General features: G+C 45.1%; 5 protein-coding genes across 5 annotated transcripts; 2 read left to right on the top strand and 3 right to left on the bottom strand.

Annotated features, from left to right (window-relative positions):
• Positions 1–1,475: 1,475 nt before the first annotated feature.
• On the bottom strand, positions 1,476–1,760 carry SERLADRAFT_340028 (uncharacterized protein; the record flags this gene model as incomplete). The annotated part of the gene is made up of 1 exon (XM_007323839.1): positions 1,476–1,760. A coding segment is annotated over one exon (285 nt), but the record flags the coding sequence as incomplete, so codon positions are not given.
• A 780-nt stretch (positions 1,761–2,540) lies between these two features.
• SERLADRAFT_443228 (uncharacterized protein) lies at positions 2,541–3,148 on the bottom strand (the record flags this gene model as incomplete). Its single annotated transcript, XM_007323840.1, has 2 exons — positions 2,541–2,765; positions 2,837–3,148. 2 exons carry the CDS (start codon positions 3,146–3,148, stop codon positions 2,541–2,543), a joined length of 537 nt encoding a protein of 178 aa, XP_007323902.1.
• Positions 3,149–5,057: 1,909 nt separating this feature from the next.
• Positions 5,058–5,687, top strand: SERLADRAFT_443229 (uncharacterized protein; the record flags this gene model as incomplete). Its single annotated transcript, XM_007323841.1, has 1 exon — positions 5,058–5,687. One exon carries the CDS (start codon positions 5,058–5,060, stop codon positions 5,685–5,687), a length of 630 nt encoding a protein of 209 aa, XP_007323903.1.
• Positions 5,688–9,373: 3,686 nt separating this feature from the next.
• Positions 9,374–9,598, bottom strand: SERLADRAFT_374462 (uncharacterized protein; the record flags this gene model as incomplete). The annotated part of the gene is made up of 1 exon (XM_007323842.1): positions 9,374–9,598. The coding sequence occupies one exon, from the start codon at positions 9,596–9,598 to the stop codon at positions 9,374–9,376; it is 225 nt and encodes a 74-aa protein (XP_007323904.1).
• Positions 9,599–14,424: 4,826 nt separating this feature from the next.
• On the top strand, positions 14,425–16,849 carry SERLADRAFT_443232 (uncharacterized protein; the record flags this gene model as incomplete). The annotated part of the gene is made up of 15 exons (XM_007323843.1): positions 14,425–14,591; positions 14,641–14,822; positions 14,880–14,944; positions 15,006–15,018; positions 15,073–15,100; positions 15,156–15,230; positions 15,288–15,295; positions 15,349–15,414; positions 15,471–15,540; positions 15,600–15,867; positions 15,927–16,032; positions 16,092–16,143; positions 16,200–16,450; positions 16,512–16,549; positions 16,604–16,849. The coding sequence occupies 15 exons, from the start codon at positions 14,425–14,427 to the stop codon at positions 16,847–16,849; spliced, it is 1,635 nt and encodes a 544-aa protein (XP_007323905.1).
• Positions 16,850–17,252: the final 403 nt, after the last annotated feature.

Below are 17,252 nucleotides of genomic sequence, written 5' to 3' on the forward strand. Positions count from 1 at the left end.
ACACCGCATAGCGGGCCTGTCTCCGGCTCAAGTCTCAAGCCGTCATAAAATACTCCAGATTCTTATGATTGGTCCAAATTTCAAATTGGTGCCTAGCACCTTCTAAGTAGTGCCGCCAGTGCTCTACAGCTCTAATGATGGCCAGCATCTCCTTATCGTTAATTTGATAGTTGCGCTCTGTAGGCAACAAACTATGCAATAAATAGGCACAAGGCCTCCAAAGATCGTCAGGGCATTTAATGGATAGAACAGCCCCAGTAGCAAAATCAGAAGAGTCGGTTTTTAGCCGGAACTCCTTGTCTAATTCTGGAAATGCTAATATGGGCGCCTTTGTAAACACCTGTTTAAGCTTATCAAAAGCTTCTTGTTCCTTGGCGCCCCAGTGCCAAACAATGTCCTTTTTAGTGAGATTGTTCAATGGTCTCATTATTTTTGCGAAGTTTTCAACAAATCTTCGGTAGAAGTTGTTTAAGCCAAGGAAGGCCCTAACTCCTTTGACGCGAGTAGGTTCTGGCCAATCCAATATAGCTTGAACTTTCTCAGGGTCCATCCTGATTCTGTTCTGGCCAATTATCATTCCGAGGAAGTCTACTTCCTTCACTTTAAAGTTACATTTTTTGGGTTTGACAAATAGGTCCCGTTCCTGTAAGCGTCAAAGGACTTCTTGCACAATCCTGTCATGCTCAGCCTCATCGTTTGACTTCGTGAATATTAATAAATTGTCAATGTAAATGATGACACAGTTTGTTTTCCATATCCGCAAAGATCTCATTCATGATGCTCTGGAAGGTCGCCGGTGAATTGGTCAACCCAAAGAACATAACAAGGGGTTTGAAGGATCCTTGGTGGCACATGAATGTGGCCTTCCAAGCATCTTCTTCTTTGATTTGTACATTATTGTACCCCCATCTGAGATCCATCTTTGTTAAGATCTTGGCACCAGCCATTTTGTCTACTAGCTGACTGATCAAAGGCAGCGGATACGCATTTTTAACCGTGTGCTCATTCACGTAACAATAGTCCATAATCATACACTTCTTACCATCCTTTTTAGGAATGAAGAACACCGGGGATGTCATAGGGCTTTTGGAAGGTCTGATATAACCCTTCCTAAGCTGTTCATCTATGAAACCTGAGACCTCATCTCTTTCTGGAGCAGAGAGGGGAATCATATGTCCTTTTCTTGGTTTGAAGGTGTCCTTCAAATCTATTGCATGGTCCCAAGGCTTAGCCTCTGGGAAGCGCTCTGATTTATGTTTTGAAAAGACTTTCCAGAAGTCATGGTACTCGGGAGGTACCAGCCTCTTAATCTCTTCTTCGGGTTTTACCTCATCATCGTCATTGTTGATCTTTTCTAAAGATCTGAGCTCATAAATGTGACCAGTGTTTATCTTCTCAAGACGCTCATTGTGACAGACATGATTTGGTTTACCCAAGTTCACACACTCCTGAGGGCAACATGACAATGTGACAACCCCTGTCTGCCAGTCGATTTCAGGATTGTGTTTAAATAGCCAGGTCCAGCCCAAGATTAAATTAATCTTCCCTAGTTGGGTAGCTTCGGCAGTGACTCGTTCTCTGTGTCCTTGGTATTCAACAACAAAAGAACATTTGTGCATGATGCAGCCACCCGCATTAAGGGTACCGTCAATGTTATAGACGGGAATAGATACATCTAATTTTACAAGGGGGAGTCCAATTTGCGCCCAGGCCTGATCTATGAATATTCCCGTTAGCGCCTGATCAAGCAGTGCGCTGGTGGGGTGTACTATGCCCCGGGCAAGGTTTTCCACACCAATGTCTAAACGGATCTCCTTTTGGAATAAATATGTGCGCATCAACACACACCTTGGGATTTCGGGAAAGGGTGGCTCCAAGGAAGAAGAAGAGGTTTCGAAAGCTATTTGTTTTTCTATTTTATTTTTACCAGAATCAAGCACCCTATTGTTTGTCTCGCCGGGGCCACGTTGGTGCAGCGGTAGTATCATAAATATTACAGTCACAATGCTTCATACAGGTACAGGTTTCAGATAACAAATTTAGAAATTTATTTACAAATTGGGGAGCCATCCATGTCTTTCCTTTGTTGCTCTTGCAACACCCCAGAGCAGGGGCCACTTTGTTGTGGTTTACTTCATTGTTCCAAGGAGCGAAGGCACCCAAGTGACCTAAGCTCCGAACTCTTTTCCCTGAGCCTTCATCTCAGCGACCTGCTGATCGTAAAAGAAGGCCCAGATTTCGTTGTATGAACAACCGGCCAGAGTATTGAGCCAATCATCTGGCTTTTCCATTTCTAATTGGTGCGCCTGGCGCCCTTGATTATTTTTTTGTTTGGCAATCTGCACCCCGTTTCTACAGTCTCGGGACATGTGTCCCCCTTGACCACAGTTGTAACAGTTGCCCTTAAATCTGCGCATCTGTCCACCTTGGACCGCGCTGATATCCATAGGAGGGCACCCTGTCCTGGCTGCAGCCCGAACAGCTTGAACCCGTGAGCCACCTTGGTGCATAGTGTAGAGCTCCATGGCTCTACCGACTCGTCAGACTTCCTCAGCCACCAGGGCCAGGTTGTTGCTTCGTGTATCCTGCAGATAGATCTGTTCGGCAATGCGGGGGTTCACATTGCGTTCTAGCAGCTCTACTGCATGTTCATTTCCAAGCCCTCCTTGGATAGAGAGAGCCAGGAACCGGGTGGCATAATCATCCGTCCTCATGCTGCCTTGCTTGAAGGAACAGATTTGCTGACACACCCAGTCATGCTCAGCCTGCGGTTTGAAATATTTTTCGATCTCTACATGGGCCACACTCCCACTGTGTAGCACTCCTGCAGTCTTACTTGGGCGTATTGACCCGCCACAGGTCCTTTTAGTTGAGATAGCACAGCAGTCGCTATCTCAAAATCATCGGCAAATGTGTCCCAATTTGCCTTGATCCAGATCTGGAGCTTGATCCACCATTCAGCAAATTGAGCCCTATCTCCTTTGAAAGTGCCGCGGTCAGCGACAATCTCGACTTTCTTGTTGAACTTTTGCTCAACCGTAGGTTCCGCTGCTGGGGTAGCCTGAGTCTTGGCGAGCTGATTTGTTAACACTTGAATCTGTGCACGCATGTTGTGTGGCAGACTGTTTATATCGGGTTGCAACAACATGTCGACTTGTTCTCTTTGTAAACGTAAAAAAATGTAACTGGGGGTCCCCACTTGCTATCTGCAGATCTACGTCTTCCCAGCTGAGTATTGGATCTCAATCTCCAACTACCCACACTGTAGTATTTGAAATTGTAAATATAAGGTATATGTAATAAACCCTGGTCCAAATGGTTGTCAGGGGTGGTCCACTTGTTAAGCTGTCAACCCCTTCTCCAGACTGGCGGAGGCAAGTGCCCGGCCTGGTCAGAGGAAAATGAAGAAGAAGTTTGTATGTAATTTCTAATCGACAGTGGTTCCACACCAACTGCTGAGCTAAAGTACTCCCCTTAACACTGGGGGCTGTGTACAAATAATTGCCTCTTCTCCCTGAGCACTACAGGGCCGTAGCTAGGAGCGCACCCTTCTGCTATACGGGATATTCCAAAACAATAACCCCTTAACCCTGGGACCGGGTTTGCACAAAGTGCGAGAGAGTAGTAAGAGCGAGTCCTAATGTAACAACCAAGAGTTAGTTACTCTGGCGCACAACTCAGACAAGCTATAAAGGTAGTGATGAGGGAGTGGTTACCCCTTAGGTAGGACCAAGTTAGTTGTGGGTATACAACAGGAGGACTCGCTGAGGAGTCTCCTGGATCTATTGGGTATTTATATTACTACAGGTTATTTGTACATGTGTACTATACAGTTGATGGAGGCAGTGGCTGATGATGTCATGGGGCACAGCATGGCACAGTGTGTGAAAACTATAGAACAAAGTTAAAGAGGAGAATGAAATTTAAAGGTCCGAAAATTGTGTTATCGTAACAGCCCACCTTTCATGAACTAGCCTCGACCTTTCTCTCAGAAGCTGGAAACCCTCCTGTCACCATGAACTCAGCCTGGGATATCTATACTATATTACTCAATTGTTTCCGTGTGCATGATCAAGAAGTCCTTCAAGCACTGATGAGGTCTCAACCAGTTTTGCGTGGGGATGAACACCCAGACCCAGAGTTCAGGCCCATTGTAGATTTTCCCCCCTACCAACCTCGGCTTCGCGACAAAGCACAAGACTCTGCTGCAGGTGTAGTCTACTCATCAGATGACATGTCAGAGGACAACTATGTTTCAGATTGGACAGAGTTGGGTGGTGTTACGATAACACAATTTTCGGACCTTTCCTTCATTTTCATTCTCCGCTTTAACCTTGTATACTTTAGCTTTCACACATGGTGCCACACGACACTTCCCCTTTTGTTCAAACTCCTCTTTCTCGTGCCGCATTGCCTTCTTCTTATTTTAGATACAACTCTCTCACACAGTGGAGCTGATCATGCGGGCTAGGCCCCATGACATCATCAGCCACTGACTTTATCAACTGTACAGTACATAAGTACAAACACTCTGTATTAGTATATATACCCCAATAGATCCAGGAGACTCCTTAGTGAGTCCTCCTGTTGTATACCAACAAACTCTCTGCAGCTTAAGGGGTAACCACTCCCCATTCACTACCTTTACAGTGTGTTCTTGTGTGCGCCAGAGTAACTAACTCTTGGTTGTTACATTAGGACTCGCTCTTCTACTCTCTCGCACAATTGTGCAAAAAAGTCCCACTGGGCACCCGGACTCCAGGGTGAAGGAAATTTGGTTATTGGTTGGGAATATCCCGCATAGCAGATAGGTGCACTCCTAGCGACGGCCTTGTAGTGCTTTGGGAGAAGAACCAAAACCTTTAACAAGCAGACCACCCCCTGACAACCATTTGGACCAGGGTTTATTACAAATATCTTTTATATACCTTTCAAATACTATAGTGTGGGTAGTCGGAGATTGTGATCCGGTACTCAGCTGGGAAGAGGTTGATCCGCAGATAGCAAGTGGGGACCCCCAGTTACCTTTTTTTTACCTTATAAGAGAACAAGTCAACATGTCGTCGCAACCTCAAATGGATGTCAACGCTCTGTTGACCAATATGCGTGCACAGATCTTGACATTGACCACTCAACTTGCCGAGCTGCAGGTAAATCCCCCTGCGGCAACCCCCTCAGTTGAGAAGAGATTCAATAAGAAAGTCGAAGTCGTCGCTGACCCTGGCGCCTTCGAGGGAGACAGAGCGCGATTTGCCGAATGTTGGATCAAACTCCAAATATGGGTTAAGGCAAATTGGGACGCATTTGCCAACAATTTTGAGGTAGCCACTGCGGTGCTATGTCGACTAAAGGGACCTGTGGCGGGTCGATACGCCCAAGTTAGATTGCAGGAATGCTACACGGGAGTGTGGCCCACCTGGGACAATCTCAAAGTAGAGATCAAAAAATATTTCAAACCGCAGGCTGAGCATGACTGGGTGTGTCAGCAAATCTGTTCCTTCAAGCAAGGCAGCATGAGGACGGATGATTATGCCACCCGGTTCCTGGCTCTCTCTATCCAAGGAGGGCTTGGAAATGAACATGCAGTAGAGCTGCTAGAACGCAATGTGAACCCCCGCATTGCCGAACAGATCTATCTGCAGGATACACGAAGCAACAACCTGGCCCTGGCGGCTGAGGAAGTCTGACGAGTCGGTAGAGCCATGGAGCTCTACACTATGCACCAAGGTGGCTCACGGGTTCAAGCTGTTCGGGCTGCAGCCAGGACAGGGTGCCCTCCTATGGATATCAGCGCGGTCCAAGGTGGACAGATGCGCAGATTTAAGGGCAACTGTTACAACTGTGGTCAAGGGGGACACATGTCCCGAGACTGTAGAAACGGGGTGCAGATTGCCAAACAAAAAAATAATCAAGGGCGCCAGGCGCACCAATTAGAAATGGAAAAGCCAGATGATTGGCTCAATACTCTGGCCGGTTGTTCATACAACGAAATCTGGGCCTTCTTTTACGATCAGCAGGTCGCTGAGATGAAGGCTCAGGGAAAAGAGTTCGGAGCTTAGGTCACTTGGGTGCCTTCGCTCCTTGGAACAATGAAGTAAACCACAACAAAGTGGCCCCTGCTCTGGGGTGTTGCAAGAGCAACAAAGGAAAGACATGGATGGCTCCCCAATTTGTAAATAAATTTCTAAATTTGTTATCTGAAACCTGTACCTGTATGAAGCATTGTGACTGTAATATTTATGATACTACCGCTGCACCAACGTGGCCCCGGCGAGACAAACAATAGGGTGCTTGATTCTGGTAAAAATAAAATAGAAAAACAAATAGCTTTCGAAACCTCTTCTTCTTCCTTGGAGCCACCCTTTCCCGAAATCCCAAGGTGTGTGTTGATGCGCACATATTTATTCCAAAAGGAGATCCGTTTAGACATTGGTGTGGAAAACCTTGCCCGGGGCATAGTACACCTAACCAGCGCACTGCTTGATTCAGGCGCTAACGGAATATTCATAGATCAGGCCTGGGCGCAAATTGGACTCCCCCTTGTAAAATTAGATGTATCTATTCCCGTCTATAACATTGACGGTACCCTTAATGCGGTGTCGATGATGAGAACTGCTGTTAGAAAACCACACACAAAAACAAACTAACACACAATCCTCCCAGATTCCACGGAACTTGTTTATGGGCTTTGCCTCCTAGAACAGTGGAGTGGTCTGGTTGTTCGTGGGGTGGTATGTATGAGGATCCTTCAAAGTAAAACCCAGAGGTGTATGAGTGTGGGTTTTGAGGAGGAGGGATAGTTGAATTTATAGAAAGATAGGGGCTTTGTGGCGAGTATAGACGAGCACTACCTTGCTAATCGTAGCACAAGGTAGGTTTGAGAACAACAAGGATGAGGAGGTGACGAGGTTCCCAGTGATAGCAGGCTCCTGACGCACAAACTGTAGTGCTCAGAAGGACTCTAATCGAAGGGGATGACAATCACTTTCAAAAAGTGATGAGTGACGATGACAGCAGTTAACAGTGGTAGAAATGGGAAGTGTTGTGACCACACTGGATCACAAGTAGCAGAGTAGTGAACTTGAGAGTAGAGAAGAAGTCTGGATTGGAGTTCTTGTTTTTTTACAAGGTAAAATACAGGGGTTTATATAGTGAAAGAAAAGTAGGCTATGCACAGTTTAGCTGTGCAAAAAGAATGAGAAAGAACATGAAGGAAGGAATGTATGCTGACGAATCCTGCGTAGGTAGTACAGGATAAGATTGTCAAAAAAGGAAAAGAAAGAGATAGAACAATGAATGCTGTGAGTAATGTCACAGGTTTGTACAGCCATAAAGTAAAGTCCAATAGCAAAAAAAGAGCAGGAAAATCATGATGTCATGGGAAGATGCAGTAAAAAAAGGGCAAGGCAAAACACTATCAGTATCAACACAGTTCCTTTATTGTCAGTCAGGCATTCTAAAAAATATGTGTCCATAAAAATGATTCAAAAATCAAAAATAATCGCACTGTAAATGAATGTTCTGCTGAAGAAAAAGAAACTGGAGCCACCGGTCCACCACCTAGTCCAAATCCGACAGTTCCATGGCCTTACCAATGGACTGGTTGTGTTGGACCACCTGATCAAACGAGGGAGGGAGAGGAGTAGTTCCAATTTGGAACAAGTGAGTCCCAGGCAGCATGTGGTAGGTGTAGCTGTAGCGAAGACGATGGACAAAAGATAAGTGTACCCAAGTGAATGGGACAGCGATGAACATGGGCGATGCAAGGGGATGAACCTTCTCCAGCTCAAAAACTACCTACCCACGCTCCAACCAGGCAAGACGAGCGACCGATGTTTTGATAGTATATGATGGCAGATCGACGTCATGAAGATGGACCTGTTTCCCTATTTGGACCGGCCGCCGGGGCTTTGCTGATATCAGCAGTGGCACGTGGTAGTCAACGGATCGGCGACGGAAGCGGATAGGAAGTGGTGATATCAGAAATGGTGGGGGTGCAAATAAGATGAGGAGGAGGAGGGTGGAGGTGACGGAAAAGTGGATTAGAATGGGGATCCAGAAATGACTGTCAGGTGAGAATAAAAAGGAGAGGAAGGGGCCCATGGTGGGGCTAGGCAAAGGAAGGGGAGTAAGGGAAACGACAAAAGCGAGGGCACAATGCAATGTGTAGCCAGTGGCGACGCAAAAATTTGCCAAAATGCCGAAACGCGGAAAGTACCGGATGGAAAAGCAAAGGTGAGCATGACTGGATTGCCTAATAGAGGTGGTGCTGATCAGCCACAAGTTCAAAAGGGCAATATTAATTACTATTCCACGTGGCACTGTGCCTGTGTGGCGCAAAGGCGAATCTTTTTGAATATTCGCTTCGTTATTGACACCTGTCCATGCTACCAATCAACTTTGGTGCATGACAGCGGCCCCCTTGGTGGGGAATGCCGCACAATGGTCGGCAGAGATCCAGCTTTGGGCATTACAGCATTTGCATTGTCACATGTGCCTGGATCTAATCAAACAGTTCCTCATCCACCCCCTACAAAACTGACTTAGGCTGAATTTCTACAAGGTGTCATGATCCACCCCCTACAAAGCTAACTTAGGCTAAATTTCTACAAAACTGGATGTGATTTGCCATAGTTGCCATGCAACATGAGAAGTCAACTTATAAGGCCTGCATCATAGCCCACAAGGACTGCTAGCTGTAAAGGTATAAAGAGGATGATGGGTTGACCTTTGCTCATCCACCATCCTTTAATACCTTTTACCCTTAATCTCGCATTCAAGCTATCACCACAAATGGAGTGGTGGAAGATTCTGTCTGCAGCAGTTGCAGATAAAATATTTTGCGTACTACTTTATGTGATAGCTGCAACTACTCTATCTCCACCTTCTGTGAAGTTGGATCATGTCATCTTCACTGGCAACACTAACAGAAGTGTTTCAGCATTCTTGGGTATACAGTTGACTCCCTCATAACCCAAACCTGTCGGGATAGCCTGGGAGGTATGTGTTATCAGGGTGTATGGGTTTTTTGAGAGGTCCTGTGGTTTGGAATAAATCAGGGAATGGTCAGGGAACGGGTAGGGAACAGGTAGTGAATAAAGTTGGACAAAGCTGGTTCAGATAATTGGAGCTCTTGCTGGGGTCAAATTGAGGCTGATAGTATTATTATTGACACCAAATGGGGAGCTCCTGCGTGCCACCCTTATTTCAGAGCAGACCTTATTTGCAAAATATGATTGACTGTTATCATATATTGAATTAGGTAAGCAAGGGAGACTATGTAACTGCGCAAAAAGTACCTTAATTTGTACTGAGCTACATTAATGTTGTGAAAGTGACTATAAAGCTATTCAAAATGAAAAAAATCACTCACTTAAGTATCTTTGAAGCCCTGTATCTCAATGGCACAAGTTCTCTGTCTAAATAAGCCTAGCATTACCTCCAGTTTGTGGGCAAATGCATTATCAATGGTCCCAACATACTTGCGCAGGACCAGCGCTGCTTGCAGTGCCTCATTCCATGTTGGTCCGGGTGCGGATATGTTGTTGTCATCACCATTGTTGTCATTTCTGGTCTCCCTCAAGGTTTTTGCGCCCATCACAGACTTGCAAATTTCTTTGTCTGTTGCATCAAGAATGTTGTGTGACTCAAATGCCAGATTAAGGAGTTCTGCAATGGCCATACAATTGGAACACTGAAGGGCCCAGGTTGCCTCGAGTTTATCCAAGGCGTTTTCAACAAGTGTCTCAAAATGTGTGATAGGGTTGATTACAATATCTGGTGCATGGACAAGGGACAAGATTGGAACAGTGGGTTGCGCATGAGATAATGGCAAGTCAGGTAGAATACCAGCCTTTGTCCAGCAATTTCAGATGGTAGTTGTGTCCACCCTATTTCATGCATCTTGAGTAAGTTGCATAGCTTTGAGTTGGTCAATGTTATAAATTTTGGAGGGCGCAATATTAGTGTTGTAGTGATCAATTACGCGACTAATAAACTGGGCACGGTAATAGGCCTTGAAGCATTGAATTATGCCTTGGTCATTGGGCTGTATGTGTACAGTGAGATTTGGTTTGAAGTTTTCAACTTTGATGTTCATGAGGGAATTAGGCACAATGTGCCCCGGAAAATTATCCTGTAAAAGAAGAATATTTCTCCTCTCATCTCGCAACTTCCAATCCCAATCCAACAACCATTCCTGATAAAGTATGGCTGTCATCCACACCTTAGTGTTGTTTTGATAGTTAAACCCAAGCTGTTCATCAGTCTTGTTCCCAAACAGATGAGGCTTGTATGCTTTTCCGATGATTAGCAGAGGCAATTTTGTTGAGCCATCTGCATTTGCTACAAACAAATAGGTCAGCCATTTTTTCTGTCCTTTAACGCTCTACTGCTGCTTGTTCAAAAGTCCATGGTCTGGAGGCAACTATCCCTCCTCCTCAAAACCCACACCCATACATCCTTGGGTTTGACTTTGAAGGATCATTGTACATACTACCCCACAAACAACCAGAGCACCCACTGTTCTAGGAGGCAAAGCCCATAAACAAATTCCGTGGAATCTGGGAGGATTGTTTGTTAATTTGTTTTTGTGTGTGGTTTTCTAACAACAGTTCTCACCAGTCCATACACAGACCTTCCAAGGACACTAAAGGAAGCCTTATCACGTCCGGATGGAGAATTATGGAAGTCTGCCTTGGAGGAGGAACTCCTAAGTCTCAATACCAATGCAGTATATGATACTGTCCCACTTCCAATGGGAGTGAAACCTATCACATCAAAATCTGTGTTCCGGATCAAGTTTGATCAAATCAGAAACATTGAGAGATACAAACTCTGGATTGTCGCACAAGGTTTTATTCAAAGGGAGGGGATTAATTACCAGGAAGTTTTTGCTCCAGTTGCAAACTTAGAGTCAATCCAAATTATTCTAGCCCTGGCAGCAAAGTACGACCTGGACCTCGATCAAATGGATGTATCCACAGCTTATCTCAATGGAAAACTTGAAGAAGAACTGTACATGCTTCCTCCAGGGGGTGTTCCCATTCAACCTGGATACTGCTGGAGGTTGAAGAAATCCATCTACGGGTTAAAACAAGCTGGTTGTATATGGAATAAAACCTTTGATTGCAAGCTCCAGGAGCTCAGTTTCACAAGACTAAATGCAGAAAAATGTCTCTATGTATTCTGGGACAACAAACAAATATGCTTTGTTGTTGTCTATGTAGATGACCTTCTCCTAGGAGCTTCATCCCGAACATTCATGGATATCACAAAAGCCAAACTTGAATCCATATTCAAAATATGGGACCTTGGAGAAGCAAAATACATTCTCGGAATAGAAATCCAATGTGATTGTTCAAACAAAACAATATCCCTATTGCAATGCCAATACATTGACACAGTCCTGGAGCATACTGGAATGAAGAACTGCAAACCAGTATGGACACCAATGGCCCATGGATCAAAACTCCTTGCAAACGCTCCAGGGGAAGATATCGTGCAACACAAGATGCATATTGAAGGGTGTCAAGTGTCATACCTCTCAATTGTAGGCTCCCTCATGTATGCCATGCTTGGAACCCGCCCAGACATTGCCTACATTGTTGGAATACTAAGCAGACATAGCTCAGGTCCAAGGAGCCATCACTGTGAAGCTGCAAAATGTATCCTCCAATATCTGAAAGCAACCAGGGACATAGAACTATGTTATGATGGCACAGATGTCTCCATGGACATGGATTTCTATGGATATTCAGATGCAGATTGGTCTGGAGACCCAGATACATCTCAATCAACATCTGGCTTTGTTTTTATTACTATCCGAGGAGCAATCTCCTGGACAAGCAAAAAACAAAGCATGGTAGCTTTATCCTCCACGGAGTCAGAATATATTGGGATGAGCAATGCTGGACAACACCTTGCATGGCTTTGGATATTTTTTGAAGAAATTGGACATGCTCAAGATGGACCTACAATATTGCACTGTGACAATTAAGCAGCTATAATTCTTACATGAGATCTGCAGTTCTGTGCTTGCGCAAAACATATTCAATGGAAATATCATTTTATCCAAGATGACTTAGTATCAAAGGGAGAGGCAGTAATCAGATATGTTCCTACAGGAGAATTCTCTAAAGCTATGGGACTATGGTTGCACTCAAGTGGGAGTGACAAAACCGGATAAACCCGGTCTCTGCTAAAGCAGCCATTGTTCTCTATAGAGCATAGCCACCACTCCATGGAGTCACCATTGTTCTCCTATGAGCACAATTGTACTCCTAGGAGTCATTATACTGTAGCGAGTAGCACCTCTGACTATAAGTAGTAGGGGGTTTAGTATAGGAATACCTCAGTCGTTTCTATAGCCTCTCAGACAGCGGCTGAGTTTCACTTAGATTTATTAGGTAGCCTCTCTCAGGCTGTTTATGAGGACTCGGAACAATAGTTGTCACAGTAATTGGTATTTTGTAGATGAACACCACTTGAGGGACTCAGTTGATTTCATTCCCACAGTTTGTTTTTCCATTTTTATTGCTGGTGGTAAAAATCACTTGGGCCTTCTATGCAAAATTCAAATCACCCACAAGCAGTTGAATATCACTCATAAGCAGTTGATTCGGAAACCACCGTACATTCACCATGCACCAATATTCTGTTACGATAACACAATTTCCGGACATCTCCTTTCCCTTTTATTCTCCGCTTTAAACTTTATACTTTAAGTGCCACGCGGCATTTCCCTTTCTCGCGCCGCGTTGCCTTTCTTTTACTTTTAGACTTAACTCTCTCACGCAGTGGAGCTGGCCATACGGGCTAGACCCTATGACATCATCAGCCACTGCCTTCATCAACTGTATAGTACACATGTACAAACAAACCTGTAGTAGTATATATACCCCAATAGATGCAGGAGACTCCTCAGCGAGTCCTCCTGTTGTATACCAACAAACTCTCTGCAGTTTAAGGGGTAACCACTCCCTCAACATCTTCTTTATAGTGTGTTCTTGTGTGCGCCAGAGTAACTAACTCTGGGTTGTTACATATTCACCTGAAACACAGTTGATAGTCATTTCTCACCTCATTTTCCAGTGATAATCACTTTCTTTGGGGTTCATAGTGACTGGAGCCCAAGTGACTGGCAAACCCTCAAAGGCTCTTGCTTTACCGACTTGTGAGTTATTCAGCTTGAAAAGATGAATGCAACAGATGAGCATGATAATGGGGTTATAAACTGAAATGCTCAGTCTGTGGATAATAGACTGAGGTGTAAGGACATGTACAGATCGGAAAGCAAGTTTGTACAAGAGCTAGGATCATACCATGGCCCTCCGGGGCAGACCTGGACCCAGCATCTCACATTGTACAGTGCATTACTGAAGATACATTGTTTCATTATCACTGGTACATTAACACTAGTGAAATCATTTATTAAGCTTAGTAAAGATAGTTGCTTCTCAGTGGACAGGGGACGGGTCATCGCCTGCCCTGCAGTTATATTCAACGTTCCAGGGAACGGAAGAATGCAAAGGAAATAGTGAATGGTGGAGAAAGACTCGGACACAGAATAAAGTGGAGCGCCAAAAAAGAGGCCCACGATATCTCAACAGCCGGTCATGTGGTTCTATCCAAAAAGGGTATAAAAGCTCCTGGAAGGAAAGAAACTTCGATTGCGAAATGGAAACCTGGATCCCACGGGTCCAGGAATATCTGTAGTGCGTGTTTCTATCTACTCCACATAAGAGATCCTTCAGGATCTCCATAAGGGCGTCAATAATAGTCCTCCAAAGGAACATTGAGGAGCATTATAACATATTTACTCCTCAGAGCTTGCGTTACACTCGGAGAATGTACTGTTGACACCTACCTACAATTTACACAGGTGACCAGGTGACTGGAAGGTCGTTGTGGCCATGCTACCCGATCGGTATCGCAAGCGCTACATAACTGACGGACATCCGGTATCAAAGCGTATATAACTCACATACAAACACCGCCATAAGAGACGCATCTCGATATTGGGATCAGCAATGAACAGTCGTAGGTATCTCGGGATCGTCGAACTGGACAGGGTTTGACATAAAGGCTGAAGGCAGTGTCAGCGCTGTCTTTTTGGCGTCCCGTGCCACCCGAAAACATTCGCTTGACATATGAATGTATTGGGATGAAGCTTCAACTCGGTCAAACTGGACTACATTACGCCAATAATCTGACTATTTGCCACAGCCAACATGCTCTATGAGAAATAAACCTGAATGCCCCGGAAACACTGTTGTTCTTAGAAGTATAAAGCCAAGGTAAAATTTGGGTGGTGGGTTATATACATTTTACTCTTCCAACTATTTCCTTCGACACTTCTATTCCTAGTTCTTGCTTTCAATCACGCGACTAACTCACACGTCTTTTATATTCTTTACCGCGCAGATGGTGTTTCGGGGCGTCTTATCTGCTGCCATCCTTTGTGGGATGGTCGCAGCTACTCCTCTGTCGCAAAAATCTCCACCTTCCGTGAAGTTGGATGCTGCCACCTTCACTGGCACCACTAACGGAAGTGTCTCGGCGTTCTTGGGTATACCTTACGTGCAACCTCCGTGAGTACCTCCATTTTCTCGCCAACTTCACGGTCTAAATAGTGTATAGTGTTGGCGATCTCCGCTTCCATCTCCCTCAAGCCATCCTACCCTACAACGGTACTTATAACGCTTCAGCCTACGGGCCCAGCTGTCCACAACAGACCTTCAAAGTCCCTGGGAATTTGACTGCCGAAACGGAGGCTATTCTCGCCTCTCTAGTTGCAGACGGAAGCCCTCAAAGCGAGGATTGTGTGTTCATTTATACCGAGACTGATGGCATTCAAAGTTGATGTATTTCTTTTACAGGTCTTACGATCAATATTTTCACACCAGCTGGCGCCACTTCAAACTCAAATTTGCCTGTAGCTGTAGTGCGTATTAAACGCTTAGCAGCTTCAGTATCGTGTTACTAATGTTGTGCCCAATATCTAGTACTTCTTTGGAGGTAAGGGATGATACCAGCTATTTTAGGCAGCCAATTAAAAAGTTGCCTCCTCAGGTGGTTTCGCGGTCGGCGCTGCATCCAGGTTGGCTTTTCATACACTCACTCTGATTACCACTTTGAACTTATGGTACTTTCAGATATCCTGGAGACGTCATTATCAACAGGTCCCTTGAACTGAATGAGCCTGTTATCTATGTTAGCTTAAACTATCGGTGAGTCTCACAGACCGTGGCAGCAGCCTTTAGCACTTCTCTTACTATGAACTGTAGGATCAACGGTAAGTATTATATCGCATGTATCAGAGAGTCGCGATACAATCAAAATATTTAGGCTTTGGATTTCTGGCTGGGCAAGAAGTCATGGATGCAGGCGTAGCAAATCTCGGTCTTCATGATCGTAAGTAATCTTTTACACCCTTTTTTCTTGCCATAATTGTTCATCGGCTTGTTTAGAACGTCAGGCCTTGAGATGGGTACAGAAATACATCGGCTCATTCGGTGGTGACCCCAGTAAAGTCACAATGTGAGCTTCTCGTTTCCCTCGCTGCTGAAAGCCAATTCTAAGACGGTGTTTATATTTAGCTGGGGCGAAAGCGCAGGTTCTACTTCTATCGCATACCATATGATCACAAATGGAGGTGACAACGAAGGACTATTCCGTGCTGCCTTCATGCAATCTGGCTCTCAGCTTCCTGTCAGCGGCATGAAGGGTGGCCAGCCATACTATGACATGGTGGTAAAGGCTGCAGGATGTTCGAATTCGTCCGACACTCTGCAGTGCCTCCGAGAGGCACCTTTCGATACTCTGAAGAGCGCGATTAATAATGTTCCTACCTTTTATGACTATCAGGTATGTTGCTGCTTGTGGACGCCACTGGATTGTATAATTGACATGGCTATCTGCGTTAGTCTCTCGTCTTGGCTTGGATGCCTCGCCCTGACGGCGTTTTCCTTGTCGACAATCCTCAAACTCTTATCCAACAGGGAATTGTGGCGAACGTACCATTTGTCAATGGTATGAGCATCGGTTCAGTATGTATCATTTCTATATTGTCTCACAAAATCGAATTGCAGGAGACTGTGACGATGAGGCCACACCGTTTTCTTACTCCACACTCAACATCACGTAGGCTACAGATTCTTTTATGTGTGCATGGCAGGTAGCTGATTTCACTCTCACAGGACTGAGCAGGAGCTTCGAGACTATGTTACGACTTACTGGTCCCCTCATGCGTCTAACTCGACGTTGGACAAACTAATGGAACTGTACCCTGTCACTCCTGCGGATGGCTCCCCTTTCAATACTGGAAATAACAACACAGTGACGCCGCAGTTCAAGCGTATAGCCGCCTTCCTTGGTGATATCAATTTCCAAGGCCCTCGCCGATTACTCCTGCAGGCACGTTCTGGTCACCAAAAGATCTGGTCCTTCGGTGAGTCTTGACATGATATGATCACTACACGCAATTTTGGTGGCTAACTGTTGATATACAGTCAACAAACGATTGAAAGATCTTCCCGGGCTTGGTGCTGTAAGAGGATGCTCTAACCTTCCCTGAGACTCCAAACTGACAAACTCAATGTAGTTTCATGGTTCAGATATAAACATGGTCTATGGTCCTGCCGATATGACCGACTACTTAGTCCGTTTTGTGGCGAACCTTGATCCTAGTGGAAACACTGGCATTAACTGGCCGGAGTACAAGACCGAGACCCCCAACCTGTTGACGTTCCTGGATGGCTCAATTCCGGCCAACATTACACAAGACACGTACAGAAAGGAGGGTATCGAGTTTGTGACACAGATGATGTTGGATGATCCCTGGCAGTAATATCCAATTGCTCGTCGATATAACCCGTTCCACGGGCTACTACCACTAGTACTGGTGTTTGTGTTTCTTTGATATGATCTCTTTGTTATCCTGTAGGCACATTCGTTTTGGAACCCTGTGTATTACTTTAAATCGTAGTTAATATATCTCATTGAGATATCCACAGCTTCACCAGTGAGGTATTTCACGATGATCTAGGAGTTTCAGCGTTTGAAGTCAAGGCCCACTGAAACGCTAGAGCACGGACCGATTAATCCGCATTGGGCGTGTTGACGGCGAAATGTTACTATACAGTAAATCTTCTCGGGCCAAACATGTTGAGCGTGTTCGAGTTTAACGCTAGGGAATAAGGCCTCAGTGTCAAATAGAACAAATCCCAGCTGGTGCATGTGCTCACTTTTCA

Source organism: Serpula lacrymans (assembly GCF_000218685.1).
Source record: "Serpula lacrymans var. lacrymans S7.9 unplaced genomic scaffold SERLAscaffold_17, whole genome shotgun sequence".
NCBI classification, from domain to species: Eukaryota; Fungi; Basidiomycota; class Agaricomycetes; order Boletales; family Serpulaceae; genus Serpula; species Serpula lacrymans.